Source organism: Nicotiana tabacum, chromosome 1 (genome assembly GCF_000715075.1).
Source record: "Nicotiana tabacum cultivar K326 chromosome 1, ASM71507v2, whole genome shotgun sequence".
Classification (NCBI taxonomy): Eukaryota; Viridiplantae; Streptophyta; class Magnoliopsida; order Solanales; family Solanaceae; genus Nicotiana; species Nicotiana tabacum.
Window position 1 is genome coordinate 1684582 of NC_134080.1, and position 19161 is coordinate 1703742.

The 19161-nt window shown below is 36.2% G+C and overlaps 2 protein-coding genes across 6 annotated transcripts; one reads left to right on the top strand and one right to left on the bottom strand.

The window, feature by feature from the left end:
• Nucleotides 1–3356: 3356 nt before the first annotated feature.
• Nucleotides 3357–9961, top strand: LOC107769346 (putative late blight resistance protein homolog R1B-16). Of its 5 annotated transcripts, none has more exons than XM_016588553.2 (3): nt 3357–3656; nt 6033–8648; nt 9631–9961. In XM_016588553.2, exons 2-3 carry the CDS (start codon nt 6047–6049, stop codon nt 9639–9641), a joined length of 2613 nt encoding a protein of 870 aa, XP_016444039.1. In that variant the 5' UTR covers nt 3357–3656; nt 6033–6046; the 3' UTR covers nt 9642–9961. The 5 variants fall into 5 exon arrangements, with proteins under 5 accessions (XP_016444039.1, XP_016444041.1, XP_075082032.1 ...); XM_016588555.2 differs by having other exon boundaries at nt 3357–3617; XM_075225931.1 differs by having other exon boundaries at nt 8873–9710.
• Nucleotides 9962–11303: 1342 nt separating this feature from the next.
• LOC107769345 (plant UBX domain-containing protein 10) lies at nt 11304–17312 on the bottom strand. The gene is made up of 4 exons (XM_016588552.2): nt 16328–17312; nt 12228–12398; nt 11928–12131; nt 11304–11702 (listed from the first exon to the last, which is right to left on the bottom strand). The coding sequence occupies exons 1-4, from the start codon at nt 17114–17116 to the stop codon at nt 11472–11474; spliced, it is 1395 nt and encodes a 464-aa protein (XP_016444038.1). The 5' UTR covers nt 17117–17312; the 3' UTR covers nt 11304–11471.
• Nucleotides 17313–19161: the final 1849 nt, after the last annotated feature.

Below are 19161 nucleotides of genomic sequence, written 5' to 3' on the forward strand. Positions count from 1 at the left end.
CCCATCCCGTCCCGCTAACAAACAGGATGGGACGGGACGGGACGGGACGGGTTCGTGGGCCTTAAGTGTAATTTTTTTTAAAAAAAGGTCTAGTTTTTTGAAAATTACTATGTTTTTAAAGTTTGCAACTGCTAGATTTTTGACTTATTTAATAAACTTAAATGTTACTATGTTAAAATGAAAATTAGAAAACTAAGTAAAGAATTATAAAATATTAAAACAAAAGACTTGTAATGAAATATTCTAGTAATTGTAAATTTATAATAGAGTTATAATTTATTTAATATAATTTCAAAGTATTAACTATTAATTAACTACGACAATTCATAAATAAAATTTAACGCTAGAGCCTTTTATTATATTAATAAAACTTTCAAATCTCAAATACAAATATAATTCTTTTGCAGAGCACCTAATCTACGCAGCCACCTTCTAGGAAGGGTTCTGTTTGAACTAGCATGTTGTATTTTACTACAAGCATTAGAAAATAAACTAAGACCATCTTTTACAATCAAGTTAAAAATATGGCATGCACATCTAATATGAAAAATTGTTGGATTAATTGGACAAAGTCTAGATTTTAAGTTATTTACTACGGTTGTATTATAAGAAGCATTATCTAAGGTGATAGTTAAAACTTTACTAATGAGTCCATAAAAATCAAGTATTTGTAGAACAGTAGTTGCAATATATGCTCCAGTGTATTTTGAATCAACAAATTTATAACCAATAATACGTTTTTGCAAGTTCCAGTGATGATCAACCCAATGACATGTAACAGTTAAATAATCACAACCATTAGGACTACGACCTATATCAGATGTGATAGACACTTTACAATCTAAGTGAAAAAATACACAACGAATATACTGAAGATATTCGGTTTGAAATTTAAAAACATCATTTCTAACCGTGATCTTAGGAAAACCTTGAAAAGCAGGGTTATAAGTTTCTTGTATATAATGCACAAAAGCAGGGTGAGAAGGGAAAGTAAAAGGTAAGCCACAGACAGCCACCATTTTTGCTAAGTTCTCACGATCTCTATCTTTATTATATTTGCGTAAAACATGACCAGAAGCAGGGTCAAGTTGTTGTTGAATTTGATTAGAACCAAATCCATTAGGAGTGTCAGTACTGATGGTAGGATCTATAATTTTTCCGGCTTCTATGTTAGCTTGTATCCATAAAGATTTGTGATCCCTTATTAAGTGTCTACTTAAACCCCTCGTCCCACCACTTGTTGTGTATACTTGCTTGCAAATTTCACATATAGCACGATGATTGATTTTATCATGTTTAAAAAATTTCCATACAAGTGATGTTTTGGGACGTTCAGCCTTAGGCTTATCCCTTACGGGTAAAGCTCCAGACTGAGATTGACTCTGAGTTGGAGCTTGTGTTGCGGGACTAGTGGATGTTTCATCTAATTCTTCTTCCTCATTTTCTTCATCCTCACTTTCTTCCTCCTCAAAAAAAATATCATTGCCAAATTGTCTTTGTAAAGTTTCATGATCTAATTGTTCTCCGACATGAACATCATAAAATGTGGGGGGTTGGGAAAATGAAGTTTCATCAACACGAGTCATTTCATCAATATGCTTTCTAATTCTAAGTCTAGGAGAAGGGTTAGGATTAGGATTACTACTACTTTCACATTTACTATTTTTTTACTGCTTTTAAAAAAAATACCAAATACATTTTTAGGTGCCATAATTTAAATACGAAATTAAATTAAAAAGCTAACACAAATATTAAACACACAAATGAAATACGAAAATATAACACGTAAAGTAAACACAAAAATTAAGCACTAAAATGATACGCAAAAATTATATATTAAAATTAGGAGATGGAACGAGTGCACCGTGATTAAATATTGAAACTTGAAGAAATTGCTCCAAATACTTGACGAATTAATTTGAAGCTTTAAAGTTGCTCCAAAAAATTTGCCCAAATACTTGAAAGTTGAAACTTGAAAGTTATGCACTTGATACTTGATAGTTGATAATTGATACTTGATAGTAACAAAATTGAGAGAATAATATTGAATATAGATAGAATATTAGAGTGTAAGAGATTTGAGAGAGAAGATTGATTTTTTGTGGGAAAAAATAAAGAAGAATGAGAGGTATTTATAGTAGAAAATAGGGTCAACGTGTAATTTAATAAACTTAGGGATTATATTAAAAGTTTGGGGGTTTTTTTTTGGGGGGGGGGGGGGGGGGGGTTGGACCGTTGGCAACGACTATTTTTGCAATTTAAGCCGTTGCCCAACGGCTAGTTTTTAAATAAAAAGAACTGGCGAGACGGAACGGGATAAGATGCGGGACGGGACGGAACGAAACGAGACGAAATGGGACGGGACAAACGGAATGAAATGGTCATCCCATCCCATCTTGTATCCCGTTTAATATTAACCCATCCCATTTAACTTAAAGCGGGAAAGAATGAGACGGGATGGCACCGTCCCGTCCCGTTGAACAGCCATATCAAATAGTAGTGAAGCTACAACCTTTTTTTTCTCTTATATAGTGTGATCTTAGAAGTAACTATATTCTAAAAAGAGGTTCAAATTTTAAAATTCGTACAACACAGGTGGCTATCAAGAAAGTAATATCTTTGCAATGATAGCGGCGGCCAGATGGGACCCATGTCTCCAAAAAATCTTTTGGATAGTAATAGTGATGTATGATGAGATAAGCAAAGGGTATTTTTGTCAAACTACATAGATATTTACATAGCAGCTAAAGTAAGATACTTTTTCGGCCAATCAAATTGCTCTAGTTTGCATGAATTTACCAGAACGTTCTCAAGGAATTAAGCACACATGTTGACCATGTCCTTAATATGGTCAATTTCAACGCTTATTAATGTTAAAAGGTAGATTTCTTAATTTGTGTAAAAACATCCAAAAAAGTTACTTATTTTGTACCGGAGAAAATATACAACAAAGCAAGTAAAGAGTTATAAAAAAGAGTCCAGCAAAACAATGATGGACCTAGGAAACTTGGAAGGCCGCAACATGAAGGAGAAGTTTTATTTTGTGTTTCATACAACTTACACTAATTGTATGAGACTCATTTTTGTCTCACAAATTTATGGACCCCAATCTTACACTTCTGAGTCCACAGAAATCTGGGTCCACAAAACTGTGAAACAAAAAATTATCTAATACAACTTATACAAAATAAAATTTTCCTTCAAGAGTCGAATCCAATCAAATGGGGCCACCAGTGCAGATAAATAACACGTGTGTCCAGGGATAAGAAAGATAGACCTGAAATTCCCAAAATACCCCTGGAAACTTCCCTCCCAAGAGAAAGAAAAAAATCATTACTCTCTTCTATAAAGAAGCTTTCATAACATAACTGAGGCAGAATGGTAAGCATCCCCTCCTTTCAATCAAAAGGTTGTGAGTTCGAGTCTTCGAAGAATAAGGTGGTAAGTCTCCTTTCAATCAAAAGGTTGTGAGTTCGAGTATTCGAAGAGTAAGGTGACAAGTTTTTGGAGGGAAGTATGCCGGGGTTCTATTTGGAAACAGCCTCTCCACTTTCAACCAAAAGGTTGTGAGTTCGAGTCTCCCCGAGAGCAAGGTGGGAAGTGGGAAGTTCTTGGAGGTAAACACATTCAAGAGAGAGATCTCTGCTTTAATTAAGGTGCTTCTCTTATTTTACAATTTACATATCATTCTGTTTATGCTTCACTTATTTTGGATTGCTGCATCTAGAGTTTGATTTGTGTCGTCTATTGGTTCTAAATTAGCAGGTTCTGAATTAGTTATTTATATATAATAAATAGATTTTTTAGCACAAGTAACGAGTCTGGACCGAAGTTATTGGGTTTTGTCGAATCCGTAATTGTAAGTCAGAGCTCTAACTTCACTCCTGTCATACTGTGTTTGATATGAGAAAGTCATTTTCTAGTAATTTTGTTGCTAATATTCTTTAAAAGAGCATAATTATTGTAGGTTAATGTGACATCATGAGAAATTTTATTACCCACCTATTACGTGGCAGACGCAACTTATATGAGACTCCTATAGAATTTTGCCACGTGGATTTTGGGTCCCACTTTTAGTAAAATTTTGCCAACTCCCTGTCGTTGCTCTTTTACTCTCTCCTCTTCCAAATTCATGCAACTCCTTAACTCAATGTTTCCATCTAGATTTCATTGTTTTTTGTTCGTTCTCTAATTTTTCAAAGACACTCAAAAGTCAAGCGCATAAAACACTTTAAAAAAAGAAGAAGAAAAAATCAGAAAAGTAAAAAAAAGCACCATTAATATTGATATATAATTAAGTTTTAGCATTGTCCCTTTTACGCTTTGTTTTATTATTCTAATTCCTCTGTCCTCTTTCTCTCTTCTTTTTATCTATGGAAATAATGAAAAGATGTAGAACAATACATCTGAAAAAATTTCAAATAAGATTGGTATATATTTTGTTTTCATTTTGATTTCACTGTTAGGAAGAGCTGGAGTAAAAAAAAAAAGTCAGATTTTTCCTCTCAACAAACATTTTTTTTTTCTAAAAATAATTCTGCAACAAATTGACTTTATTTGGGTCAAGTTTCTCAAAACCTCAAGGAGTGGGCGAGAGAGACTCCAAGGTCCCAACTAAAATAAAAATGTATAAGTAGTCCATGAAATGCGGAGCTCACAGCGACCGCCGCAAAACCTTGGGCGTGAGCCTGGGCGGAGCGGCCGTCGGTGCAGATCTTGGTGGTAGTAGCAAATATTCAAATGAGAACTTTGAAGGCCGAAGAGGGGAAAGGTTCCATGTGAACAGCACTTGCACATGGGTTAGTCGATCCTAAGGGTCGGGGGAACCCCGACAGATAGCGCGTTTCGCGCGTACTCCGAAAATGAATCGGGTTAAAATTCCTGAACCAGGACGTGGCGGTTGACGGCAACGTTATAGGTCTGTTGGAGAAGTTTTATTTTGTGTGACATACAACTTACACTAGTTGTATGAGGCTCCTTTTTGTCTCATAAATTTGTGGACCCAAATCTTACACTTCTGGGTCCACAAAAATCTGGGTCCACAAAACTGTGAGATAAAAAATTTGCCTCATACAATTAGTGTCAGTTGTATGAGACACAAAATAAAATTTTCCCGTCTGTTGGGAGGAGGAAGATAAAGTGTTAAGAAAACAGAAATGAACTAAGAAAGAGAAAAAGGGAGGAGTATTTGCCTAAGAAATTACATCGAAGGAGAAGAAGTTTAATAAATGGGCCCACAATTTACACGTGTCACTAAATAAGAGCCTCGTACAAGTATTACATGGCATACGAGACTCAAACTAAAATTTCTCGGACATCATGATGGAGATTCTGTATTTAGTTTGATTTTATTCTTCTTTTAGTATGTCTACGCGGATCGAAATGGCAATTTGTCATAGTTCAATAATTCTTATCTGACCCATTACAGATGTTTTTAGTTATAGTTATATGACTCATTGTTGGTATTACTGTGTTCAAAATCAGAAAATCAGACCAGCAAACAAACGATAGTCCAATAAACACATCGTAAAATAATTCCGAGCCCACTGAATTCACAGTGTGTCCTTAAGGAATTTAATCCCCTCACTGTTGCCCAAGGTATACACATTAATTCCTCCCAGATAGAACGGAATAACTATTCTGTGATAGCGGCACTTCAAATCACAGAACTTCAGATTTTTCTTGTTAAAAATGAAGCCAAACCTCAGAATTTATAGACAATGAAAGGGTGAGATAAAGAGGTGCAATCCAAGAGTTGCCTCTTCCATTTCCCATTCACACCCCTTAATAAAAACGCAACAGTCATTTCAGAAGAGATTTTTATGTTAAGACCTAAAAGATAAGTAATATAAGACACAAAATATGTTTGTATGATCATGTTCTTCTATTCGGATTGTAAATGGTTATTTTGTACCTTTTCCTCCGATTTGCCTTGGTGATAAGTAGCTTATTTTTGAAATATTGTATGGAGGAGCGCAGCAGTTGTTGGTCCAAATTGATTCATTCGCTAATCTGAAGGTCCTTTACTGCAGAAGTACAGAGAGAGATGGCTGCATACGTTGCATTGACTTCTCCAATGGGAACAATAGAACAGCTTCAGCTTTTGCTATCAAACTTAGATCTATTGGACACTCATGTGGAAAGTTTGAATTTACTCTACGAGAAGGTTGATTCTCTGCATGAGCTTCTTGATAATTCTGATGGTGAACAAACGGAGGATTTGCACGAAAAGGCCAGAGACATAGCAAATGAAGCAGAAGATGAAGTTGAATCACAGATGAAGGTGGTAATGGAGGAACAACATGATGGACTCCATCAAAAGGAAGCCCTCGAGAGTCTTTTTGAGATCTTACAACGAGGTATTGAAAATGTTGATTCCCTCAAGGAAGAGCTCATCAAGCACAGTCCGAACAACAACTTGCAAGCTGGAAATTCCTCGATTGGTGATTCAAGTTCACCACGATTGCATGCTCCAACCCATGAGAACGATATGGTGGGGTACAACATTGAACAAGCAAACATGCTGAGTCAACTTACCAGAGACTCGCCTGAACTGGAAGTCATCTCTGTTACAGGTATGGGCGGCATTGGTAAGTCAACTTTTGCCAAAAAGCTGTTTTCTCATCCCTCAGTTTTGAGCTTCTTTGACATCCGTGGATGGGTTACCGTGTCTGAGGACTATAGTTATAGAAATATGCTTTTAGGCCTCCTTGAAGATGCTAATATTGGGAAGGAAGAAGACCTTGATAAGAAAAGCGATTCAGATTTAGCCGTTTGCTTGAAACAAAGTTTAATGGGTCGAAGGTATTTGATTGTTGTGGATGACATATGGAGCAAAAACGCTTGGGATGAGATTAGACTGTGTCTTCCAGACGATGGTAAAAGAAGTCGGGTATTGTTGACTACTCGAGACGTTGAGGTTGCTCAATATGCTAGCTCTCCGAAGGATCCTTTCAGGATGCATTTACTAGGCCCCGATGACAGTTGGAATTTGTTTTACCAAAAAGCATTTGCAGAAAAAGGTTTTCCAATTGAATTTGAGGATGTCGGGAAGTACATTGCAAAAAACTGCAAAGGATTACCACTTATGATTGCCGTGGTTGCCAAGTTTCTGTCTAGCAAGAGGACATTGGAAGAGTGGAGAAAAGTAGCTAAAAGTTTGAGCTCATTAGCAGACGTTGATGCTTATCAACAATGCTCAGAAGTGCTAGCTTTAAGCTACAATCATCTTCCTTATTATCTGAAAGGTTGCTTTCTGTATTTTGGACTTTTTCCAAAAGCTAGTAAAATTTCTATGGAAAGGTTGAAGAGATTATGGATTGCGGAAGGGCTCCTAAAGGTAAAGGGTATGGAGGGATTGGAAGAAGTGGCCGCTAGTCATTTAAATTATCTTATTGATAAAAGTCTAGTTATTGTTAGCAAAAGAAGTATGGATGGTAAAATCATAAGATGTATGATTCATGATCTTGTTCATGATTTCTGCTTGAAAGAAGCCGACGGACAGAATCTTCTGTATTTTGTGAATACCAATATTGATGGACCTCTATGGTTTATTCCTGAAGGCTGCAGGTGGATGTCACTACAATCAAGGCGCTTTTATTTTCGCCGTCCATTCCCTGATTTTGGTTATAGTAAATTACGTTCCTTTTCTGTCAACTGTAAACAAATCATTCTAGATCGCTGTCATTTCAAACTTCTTAGGGTATTGGACATGGAGAAAAGGAAGATTCTCCATTTCCCCATAGCTATACTAGAACTAGTTCTTCTAAGGTATTTGGCATTGAGGATTAGGAAACCTGGTAAGTTACCAATTTCTAAACTTCTGAATTTACAAACTCTCATTGTTCGTCCAATACACACTGGTATATGGGGAATGTACTCCTTACCAAATGGAATTTGGAAATTATCTCAGTTAAGGCATCTCCATTGTTGGTGTATGTATTTGGACTCTCCTCAGCTGGCATCACAAAACGAGGCGAAGAACTTGATTTTGGAAAACTTACAAACTGTTTATGGGTTGAGACCTTCTTGTTGCACTAAGGAAATATTTGAAGGGATTAAGAAAGTGAAGAAATTGGAAATTGCTGGTGAAGCACAGGAATTTAATAGTGAGACGGGATGGCATAATAATCTTAAATATTTTGAAGAGCTCGAGGCACTGAAGGTTACAGTTTCACTCTATTGTGGTTTTGACTATCCGCCGTGTTTAATAAATCCAAGTTCAGGTTCTTTCCCACCAAATCTCAAGAAATTGACACTTACCCGTACTTGTCTTCCATGGAATTGCATGAAAATTTTTAGCAAGTTGCCCAATCTCGAGGTGCTTGAGTTGAAAAATCGTGCCTTCTCAGGCGATGAGTGGGAAATAACAGAGATGGGATTCCCTAAATTGAAGTTTTTACTCCTTGAGGATCTGCTTCTTATTTATTGGAAAGCCACCGATGATTATTTCCAATGCCTTGAGCATGTATATATCAGAGAATGCAGGTACTTACAAGAAATCCCAGAAGGATTTGCAGATAGTGTGACGCTGCAGCTAATTGAGTTACATAAATGCTGTCATCCTCTTGTCACTTTTGCCAAGCAGATCCAGGAAAAGCATGAGGAATTGGGAAACAACATGCTTAAAGTTTACGCCTTTGATTCAAGTAAGTAAATCATCAACAATGAACTTTCAATATCCATTACATATTTTGCCTTCTGATCATGAACTGTGTTGAATCATTAGGTAAGAATTAACCTGTTGATTGTAATAGGATTTCTTCTGTATAACTACTAAATAGGAGTATATTGTGGACTGTGATAAAGAGTTTGTTACATTCGTTGCATGTGCTTGTTGTACGGCCTTTTAATTATGATATACATGGTGCAGACCTTACCCCTACCCTGAGGTAGAGAGGCTGTTTCCAAATAGACCCCCGGCATCCTTCCTTCCAAGAATTTACCACCTTGCTCTTGGGGAGACTCGAACTCACAACCTCTTAGTTGGAAGTGGAGGTTGCTTACCATCAGAGCAACCCCTCTTGTCAGTGAAAATGGTTCAGTGAAAAGATTTAGAAAATGGTCAGTGAAAAGATTTAGAAAAATCATTGCATAAGTAGAAAATGGTTCTATGAAACTCTTCTAACGGTGGTCTCTGTCAATGCAGTAATTTAGCCATTGTATGTTGTGTTTATCTTATTTCATTAGTGAGCACATACTATCCATATACAGCTTGCCTATGTTCATATTCTGAATTTGGCTACTCCTGCTATGACAATCCTGTTAAAAATTCATTTTTATGAGGGCTTCGTAGTGTTTGTCATTGCTGTTTGTTGTTGCTGTAGTTTTCTTTAGTACCCTTTGTGCGTAAAAAAAAAAAAATTTAGGGTGTGGGGGGTTCATGGTTGTTTGTTCTTGCTATTATTTGCTTATTCCTTCCTGATATAAGAGGAAAACTAAATCAGTACTGTTCGTGAAATAGACAAACATGTAAAGGTGAACTACAAATAATATTAGGTCTCTCAAAGTGAATTTGATTCCTCGGTTGATTTGTTCGACTCTTTAGACTGTGTGTTTTAATGTACATTGTCTATCTTTCTGTTCTACAATGGAAGAAACGAGCCCTGAATTCAAATTTGGGTTTTGCAGTGAACTTGTGAGGAAGGTATTTTGGTTTCCTTAAAAGAGATTAGCTGCTAGTACCAAGTTGCAGCTGACTGATTTACACAGATATTGTCATTCCAACAATAGCAAGATATGACCAGTGTTGTGTAACTTATGATATGCTTGTGTTCTCTTTCTTGTTTTTTCTTTAAATTTTTCCTGTCATTTTTCTAGCAAAAATTGTGGTGATTTGTATTGCTCAAAACTTCTCAAGATTGAATATTAATGTGACTCTGTAATAATGCCTGGGATTTTATAGCCAAATTCAGCTTGTTTGAATGAGTATTTGAAGAATATTGTGACAATGTCTTTCAAATGTCTTTCCTTATTTAGAAATGATCATTTTCAGATGTCTTTCCTTATTTAGAAATGATCATATAACTGTGGTCCTTAAGATAGGTAGGAAGCAGGCCTTGAGTTACACCTATGCTAATATACTTGGTCTTTTCAAAGTCTTTTCCATTGCCGATTCGCAGGTCCCATTTACAGATGAAGGAGAAACATTGTGGTAGGTTAAAACAATATAAAACTAATCAATTCACGATAAATATCACGTATAAAAAGCATTAGGACATGTCACCTAGGCATGTGTTACATTAACACTCAGGGGTCGTTTGGTAGGGTGCATAAGAATAATGCTGAATAGGGTGTATTAGTTATGCTGATATTAGTTATGGTGACATATTTCTTATTCATTGTTTGATTGATGTATTAAAGCATTATGCAATTTCTAAAAGAATTATTTGTTTACAAAAATGCCCTCAAAATCAATCCATCACTTTAACTTTCTAAATGGAACATATGTTGAGAAATATTTTTATATGAAAAAAAGTTTTAAAAAAATTATTTAATTTGTCTACCTATATTGTAAAATAGAACTAAATATTTATATATAAAAAAGGAAATATGCTAAGTATTTATTTATTTACTAGGGCTATAATTTTATTTCTCACTATTTGGATTATTTTAAACTTCCATCAATATAATAACTAGCATAATTTAATCAAGCATAAATGTTGAAGGACAATTTTGTCTTTAATTAAGCTAATGCATGCATTAAAACTCATTGAATTGCTAATACCATTATTTTCTATGCATTAGTTATGCATAGGATAATACCAAATAGGATGTATAACTAATGCTTGTATAACTAATGCATAGGTTCAAAATGTCTACCAAACAAGGTATTATTAATACACAAAGTTAATGCATGCATTATTTTATCTAATGCATCCTACCAAACGATCCCTCAGTGTGATGAAAAATGAGTAAAGAGTTCCATCAGATATGGTTGCTTGGATATAGACAGGTTGGGTAACAACCAAGAAGAATTAACCCAAATAAATACCCACTTAATTTCTTAAACTAAAAATAGTCGACGGATGTATAATGTATGTAAAGTTCATATATAATGTGTGTAATCAATATATACCGGCTAGAAAAAGTGAAGCATAAAGCTGGTCGGCTATTTGTGCAAAATTAAAAGAAATACTTGTTCACTTTTTCTTTTAATTTTAAATTGAGATGTTATACGGGCCAGGTTAAATCTCGCAAGGGGGATTATATGTTGGGCTTCGTTCAAATATATCCTGCTAGATTAAGTGGTCAACCATTTAGTGGCCAGTTACAACTGAATTTGCCAAGTAAAGTATATATCATGGTTCCCAACTATCCATTACTTTGAGAGAAAGTAGTAGAAAACTAACGAGGTTAACAAGACAATAGTGCATATAATTCAATTCATTGCAAATTCTGATTGGCAGACACATTTTCAGCAAAAGCTATTATCTCTAGCACAATAGACTCCATTATTCAGCATGTTGTTCTCATGAGTTCAACTCAACAAAAAGGCTGGCCTGAGGATGTAATCCAGCATCCTTCAGGGACAGAGCAAGCTTCTCTGAACCATACACCGTGCGGGGGAAGTTAGACACGAGGCTGTATCTCTCAACCTCCAGGCATCCCAGAGAATCAACATAGTCATACAGAGATTGTATGGTTGTAGTACAATGAAATCTCCTTTCCTTGCGCTCACCGGTAGGAAACCTTACCAAAACCTGAAGGATACAAGAAAACAACAAATAATTTAATCATCTGCGAAGTAGGTATTTCTACTGCATTCAACATATTCGCAAGGTATTTCTACTGCATTCAACATATGCGGTTTAATGTCAAGGTTTCCTCTTTGCATGCTTAAAACTAACAGAAACACCCACATATTTACGGTTATGATAATATACTGATAGACAGGTAAATAAGAGAACCAAGACCAAGATGATTACTTGAGTAACATCAGGACCCTTATCAGGTTCAGGGCCCAGTGACAGTAATTTCTCCTCACGCATCTTAGCCAATGCAGCTTCTCTTTCAGTGGCTTCACGGGCTGCTCTTTCACGAGCCTCTTCTTCCTCCTTTCTCTTCCTTTCAGCTTCAGCAGCTTCCCTTTCCTGCCGCTCTTGCTCTTCTTTCCTCTGACGCTCTCTAGCCTGGTATAGGACAAACAGTTCAGAAACGCACAAATTACTTTTTCCCTGTTCTCAAGATTGAACTTGTAAAGCCAATTTAGAACCTAAAGTACTTACCTGATCAGCTTCAAGCGCAGCGCGATAAGCGGCATCCTGCTCCTCCCTCAAACGTATATTAGTTCTCCTTTCTTCTGCTTCAAGCCTGGCAGAAAAAAGCACAGGTGCACTTTCCTCAAGCACCCTTTGCAGTGCAGTAAGCAATTCTTCAGGAGATTTTGGTCCCTCAACCTGCATAGTGTTCATCAGAATATAATTTACAAGACCTCAAACCAGTGCAGTAAGTTTGCTGCCACAAAACATCAAATAATATCTGGTATGATTTTGCACTACTTTTGGTATATAACGTAGTAAATACAACTAGATTTGGATTTCGCCGACAAACGGAAAAAAGCTTGCACAGCTACTTTTAGCCAGATAGCTAAGCAGGATAAAGCACTAGAAAGGAAGTACAGAACTAACAAAAACCACGGGAAAGAATGTTCACATGATATGTCCCAATTAATGACAAAACATTTCCAATTATGTCAAATAGACTAAGCCAAACCGCTAAGCAAAAATACAACAATTGCCGGACGCTAACCAGTGCTAATCAATGCTATGTTTTCTAAGACAATTACAAGGGACAAAACGAGAAGCAGAGAGACCACACTCAAGGGCTTAACTTCAAACCTAGGACTTCAAACATCATTAACATATTACCTATACAAAGGAACAGGGAGGTCAAAGCTCCGTTTCCATGAGGGTAATAGAGCACAACAATTCACCTTTTAGCTAGAAAACCACTACCTTTCCTCCTAGATTAAAAGATAACAACAGTAAACCTAAGCAAACAAGGAGTACAGATATGCTTAAGGCGACCCCACACAAGCAGCTAAACCCAGAGAGAATAAAGCTTCTCATCTGATATTATTTCTTGACCAAAAGATCAGACTCAACAGAGCATCTTAACACAATTCACGAATACAATTTTGACATTGTCATATAGCAGCAACAAGGAATACCACATGCTTACCTCTCCAACAACCTAATTAATGAAGCATGGAACAGGATGAAGCAGTGTGCTGGAAGAATAAAGAAGGATCAATTCACTTCAATACAGAGATAACAGTGTGTTCAACGATAATCCTTTGGTGCTGAAAACCGGCGCTTTTAGGAAATATGACATGATAATACTCGCCCTTTTACTCACTTAAGGATGGATAAAAAAGTGAAAGGTAAACTTTAGGCTTGAGATTTAGGGGAAAAAGTTTTTATTTCTGATAGAAGTAAATTCAGATATCTAAAAAAGATAAATTTTCTACCAGAAAATACTTCAAGTGTGCCCTATTGTCTAAAACAACTGAAAAGTGATATTTTTAAAAAGGCGAAATACATAGATGACCCCTTTAAGTTGTCCTCAACAATCAACTGGACACCTCAACAGACCTATTTATCTAGTAGACACCTCAAGTTATTTTTCAGCGCATCTCTTAAACTCTTCAAACTGACGTGGCAAAATATGTGTACTACACTCGCGTTGCAGCAAGTGAAGCCTTCAAAAATTGTATTTATTTTTTTAATTTAACTGGTGGAGCCCACTTATCCTCCCCCTTTCTTCTCCAAAATTTTCTTCCAATGTCCTCTGCACCTTAACCCACTAATCTCAACGCCACACTTCACCATGTAAAGGAAGTCCCAGCACAATTTTCAGATGAGCAAATCCATTATTTAAAAAAAAACTAGAAATTCAACATGAAATGGTTTTAGTTATGAGTCAATCAAAATATATGTTTTTTTGGATTTTGATTCCATGTATTTCAATTTACAGATAGGTTTATCTAGCTCCAAATTCCAATAAGCGGACGTTATTTTCTTACACAAGAACACCACTTATACTCGACGACCACCTTCAATTCACCGGCCGGATCTCCATATTTTTTCATCCTTTTGAAAAGTAATACTCTTAGACAACACACCCAACTAGTATTTTCTCACTGTTTCCACCACCTCTCCGCCTAATAACCACCGGACTACTAATCTCTTCAAGTCTTCTTATTATGGCGGGCTATGAAGAAGAAGAAGAAGTTTGGGCTGAGGGAGAAGGAGGGGAAGACGGTCCAATTTGGTGGAAAGATGGCCTGTGGTGACGAAGAAGATGTTTGGGGGAGAGGAGGGGTCTCATTTGGGTTTTGCTTTTTTATTAATATTGTGTTTCTCTTTTCCTTTTCTATTAATATAAGTTAGATTTTTTTAAGAAATTACGAGTGTCATCTTTTGATTTGTTAACTTTCCACATCATTCGCGAGTGTAATTCACCCATAAGATCTGCCAGGCACAAGTGTGCATAAGACACGTTAAAAAATAACTTGAGGTGTCTACTAGGTAAATGGGTCTATTGGGGTGTCTATTTGATTGTTGTGGACAACTTAAAGGGGCCATTTATGTATTTCGCCTTTAAAAAACTACATGCAGTATGTGTGCCACCATTGCTAGTCAATGTCGGGATGAGTGGATTCTTGCGACAAAAATTACAACGAGAGGGTGGTAAAAAACTTAACGAATACTAAGGTGAAAGAGACAATGAAGCGTAAAACCAAAGTGGGCAATAATGTGCAAAAATTGATAAAACCGCTTCTAACAACAACCGATTTCATCACACTGAGTACATAGCATACAGAGGTCAAAAAAAAATAGAACCTTGATACTTAGAAATACTAAAACCTTGTTCCGACAATGATAAAAGGAAGCTTGTGTAACAAAGTTTGTTTCTTTTTTACGACAGTTTTAGACATCATATCAGTAGGAAAATCCTTCTATTTTGATTAATATATTTCCTATATGATGATGTTATGAGTTGAGCTTAAATGAAGAAATGAGGATTCATATAGCTGACCCAACTTGTTTGGGACTGAGGTATTGTTGTTAGTAGTGGTGTATTTATATATTTCCTGATATTCAAGCTGGTGCAAAAGGTGTAACTATGTGGATAAGAAAAGAATGAGGTAGAAACACAGGATCCACCATTTCTCTTTCTACTTCAAAGATTACTATTTCAGCATAACAAAGAGGGACACAAGTCACAACCATATGACACCTACATACCCAAAATCACAAAAATCAGCTGACTGAGCATACAACAGTTATTGCACTTAGATCATTCTCTAACTCTAGAAAATGATTCAAAAGGAACTTTTGTATACTAGTACAACAGTAGTATAGAAGTTAACAGAAATAACCAGACAACTTAATTGCAGTCAGGTAAGTAACTATACTTCAATCCCATAGACAATTAGATCCTCTTGAATTTACCAGCAGTTCTATTCCAAATTCTCTCATTTCGTCATATTTTATTAGTGACAGAAGAAACCGACCATATGCTCTGTGTGTGGACAAATAGACATCTAGGAAAATTACATTAAGCTAGGCATTACTGATTTCCGCACTGACCTCATTACTTATTAGGAAACAAGTATCATATAAAACAAAGTATGGCAAATTGAGGAGTGCTTTATGATAAACTAAGGTGGTTGACAAATTGTTCAATGTTGTCATTGCTTTGTCTCGACCTGACAAGTCAACCAAAGTCCTTAAATCAAATCATGCCACACCATTAAGTACGAAATTATATTTTGACATGCATTGCTCTCCAATGTCCTATGTGGTTAATAAGCTAAAGACGGCTCTATCATGCACCAAAAAAAAAAAGGAATCAAAGATTCGTGAACACCCCCAAGTTTAAAAAAAATTTCCAAGCAATCCCTAGTTTGTCCAAGATTGTGCTGATTGCTTTCAAGTTACTGATCCAAATTCAATCTAGAATCATAATTTCCCTCATCTAAAGCTAGTCTTTGACTAAATAAAGCAACTTTAAGCCAGGATTTAATATGGCATTCACTTCAACTAAAGTATTTCCCCGAAACGAGTTAGACAAGATACAAACAATTTCTAGATACTATTTCCATTATGAGCTCTCAGTCAATCCAAATTCATATGCTAACACTATATCGACAACTTGCAAAGCAATATAACAACACTTGCCTGATACAGACCATTTCTAGAAATTGTTTCCTTTATGAACTCTCTATTAATCCAAATGCATACACTAACAGAACATTGACAATTTGCAAAAAACAAAACAATCATATTATTAAAATCACCTAACAGACTTCACTGTTTACCTGCTGAAGCAGAGCAATCCTCTGGTTTGTCGCAGCCATAACAACAGCACAAAAGGGAAACCTTGACGCCTTCAAGCTATTACTCATCTTGAAACCTTCACTAGCTCTAATACTCCCACCCCAGGAAACAAAATTCTCATTAATAAATGCCACCAATGCCTCATTGCACAAAGTCCTTTCACAAAACATAGGCGTATCCGGATGCTCAGGCGAATGCAAATACACAAAAAGCAGCTTAAACTCATGCCTAGACCTCTGTAAAGCATCCATAAAACCTTCAGCAATAAAATTCGGCCTTATACTCCCAAAATCCCTCTCAAAAATATTCACAAAATTCATTGCCTCTGAAGCCGATGCAGATACAGATACTAAAGGTGACGTGGACTCGCCATTACGGCCCGAATTGAGCCCGATCATTCTCAACGAATAGGAAAGTACACCTCCCGCAGCCCATACACCAAACCCTAAAGCACCAGAAATTAACCCTAGACTACCGGAAATGATGGAGAACGGAAGAGTAATAATTTTCCAAGCTAATCCCGGTGGTTGTTCGGCGGTTCCACCGGCGACGAGACCGGTTTCTGCCGGTTGTAGATTCGTGCTTGTGGTGGGTTCGGAGGTATAGTCAGTGGCAGAGTGGTGATTTTCTGAAGAGTTTGATGAGGTAAAAGTAGAGATCGCAAGTTCGAGATCCCAGCCATGAGCGGCGAGGATTTCAGTGCACAAATCGGTGTCTTCAACACCTGTGATCGCTTGAAAATACGCTATTTTATCAGCTACATCGCTCATTTTTATCGTATTGTCCAATTCAATTTGAATTTCCGGCTATATTTTACTCGCTATGTGTAAAATTGAGGGATAATGATTGCTCTGTATTCTTCTGCGAAGTGTTTGATGAAATGACAATTACAGAAATCGCGAAGCTTCTTTGCACTGTTATGGTGTTGGATTTTATCAGTTTTACCCGACGTTTGAGTCGCCAGAATATGATGTGAATCATTGATTCTATTTTATAGCCAGAAATGCCTTTTACATCCTTTGGAATTACGAATTTGCCATTCTCATGTGGGGATGTTATATTGGTCTCGTGGAAACGGCCCCTCGGTAGAGGTAAGGACTGCGTACATATTACCCTCCCCATACCCCACTTGTGAGATTATTCTAGTAAGCGGCATCAAGAAGAAAATTCTTTTTTCTCCAAGAATTTAGTTCAGGAGACAAGTAAAATCTCTTCATTCCATGATTCGATGAAATATCTTGAATTTTATGTTGAATTGCTAGGTGTATGTACATGTATCAATCAAGTTAATTTTGTTCTAGTGGGATCAATTCAATAAAAGAAAAAAAGCAATTCGAGTCGGTCTTGAAACAATTCATTGCATTTTTTCCTAGACTTCTTGAAATCCCTTGTGGGCTTACGAAAAGAAAGATATCCTTAAAGAAAGCATTATACATGAATAAGAGTAGGCTTGCTTCTTTCAAGGACGAGCGGAATACTTGACCCAGGAAATACCCGAGAAAGAGGGATCTCCGAGATCCACGGGAGATATGTCTTTTGTAGGTGATGAAAAGGTGTATGGGATGTTGTTGTTGTATGTGGGAATGTTATATTACTATTTGAAAAGTCAAATAAATATTTTTTTAATGCCATTATATTTTTTATGCAAATGATTAAATATTATAACTTGTTAATTAATGATTTATCCTAATGCCAACTAGACAATAAAGATGAGATAATATCTGGTAAAGATTCATTAGGGCCAAGAAACTCACATCTCATATGCGAGGCAAAGGCTTCAATCATGAACCATGAGCTATATCAAGCACAAATGTTTTCGAGTCACCTATCTCAGATACATGCAACCGGCTATCTAACCACTAGCACTCTATCACTATTCACAACCAAAGATATAGTTCCACGTCTTGTGACTTATAGTACTTTTCAAGCACAAATTTTTTCGAGTCACCTATCTCAGATACATGCAACCGGCTATCTAACCACTAGCACTCTATCACTATTCACAACCAAAGATATAGTTCCACGTCTTGTGACTTATAGTACTTTTCATTTAATTTCTAAATTTGAGAATTTTATTTCAAAAATCTAAAAAATCTATATCCAAGTCCAACTAGCTTCTTGGAAGGGGTCCGGATCCTGTTGCCGAAGCTCATTATTCCAGGTTTCGTGTATCAATGCTTTTAAATTAGTGTTAAGGGTGTGGTCGAAGATTAGGCTTGACTGACTGACTTTATTGTTGGCGTAAAATTAGTTAATTTGACTTTCATCCTCCGAAAAGGTTCTCATAAATTGAAACAAAAAGAGTGTAATATTTTATCAAGCTTAGTTTAGTTATCTTTAATTAAAAGAATTAATATCAATATTTTTTCAGTTCTATTTATATTTAGTATGAAGATGATATGAGCTAAGCTTCGATGTTGAATCAAGTAACACGCAGTCACATATAGAGGTGACAAAATGGTTAAAAGAAAACAGTTATCCACTCATATTATCCGCTAAAACTTGGGTTGAATAATGAACTTTTTAAAAATGGGTCCAATATGAATAAGAACCACATTATCCATTTAGAAAATGGATGACCAATGGATAATTAATGAGTTCAACTTTTACATTTGTAAAATATTAAATTGGGGGTTCCTTAAGTTTGGAAGACTAGTAATTCTCCCAAAATGGATCATATTCAAGAAGTCATAAATAATATCCGATTACTCCATTTTTTATCCGTATCAAATATGTATCAGTCGGATAATTTATCCGTTTTCGACCCGAACCATATCCGACATGATGCGCATGTTTGCCACCCCTAGTCACATAC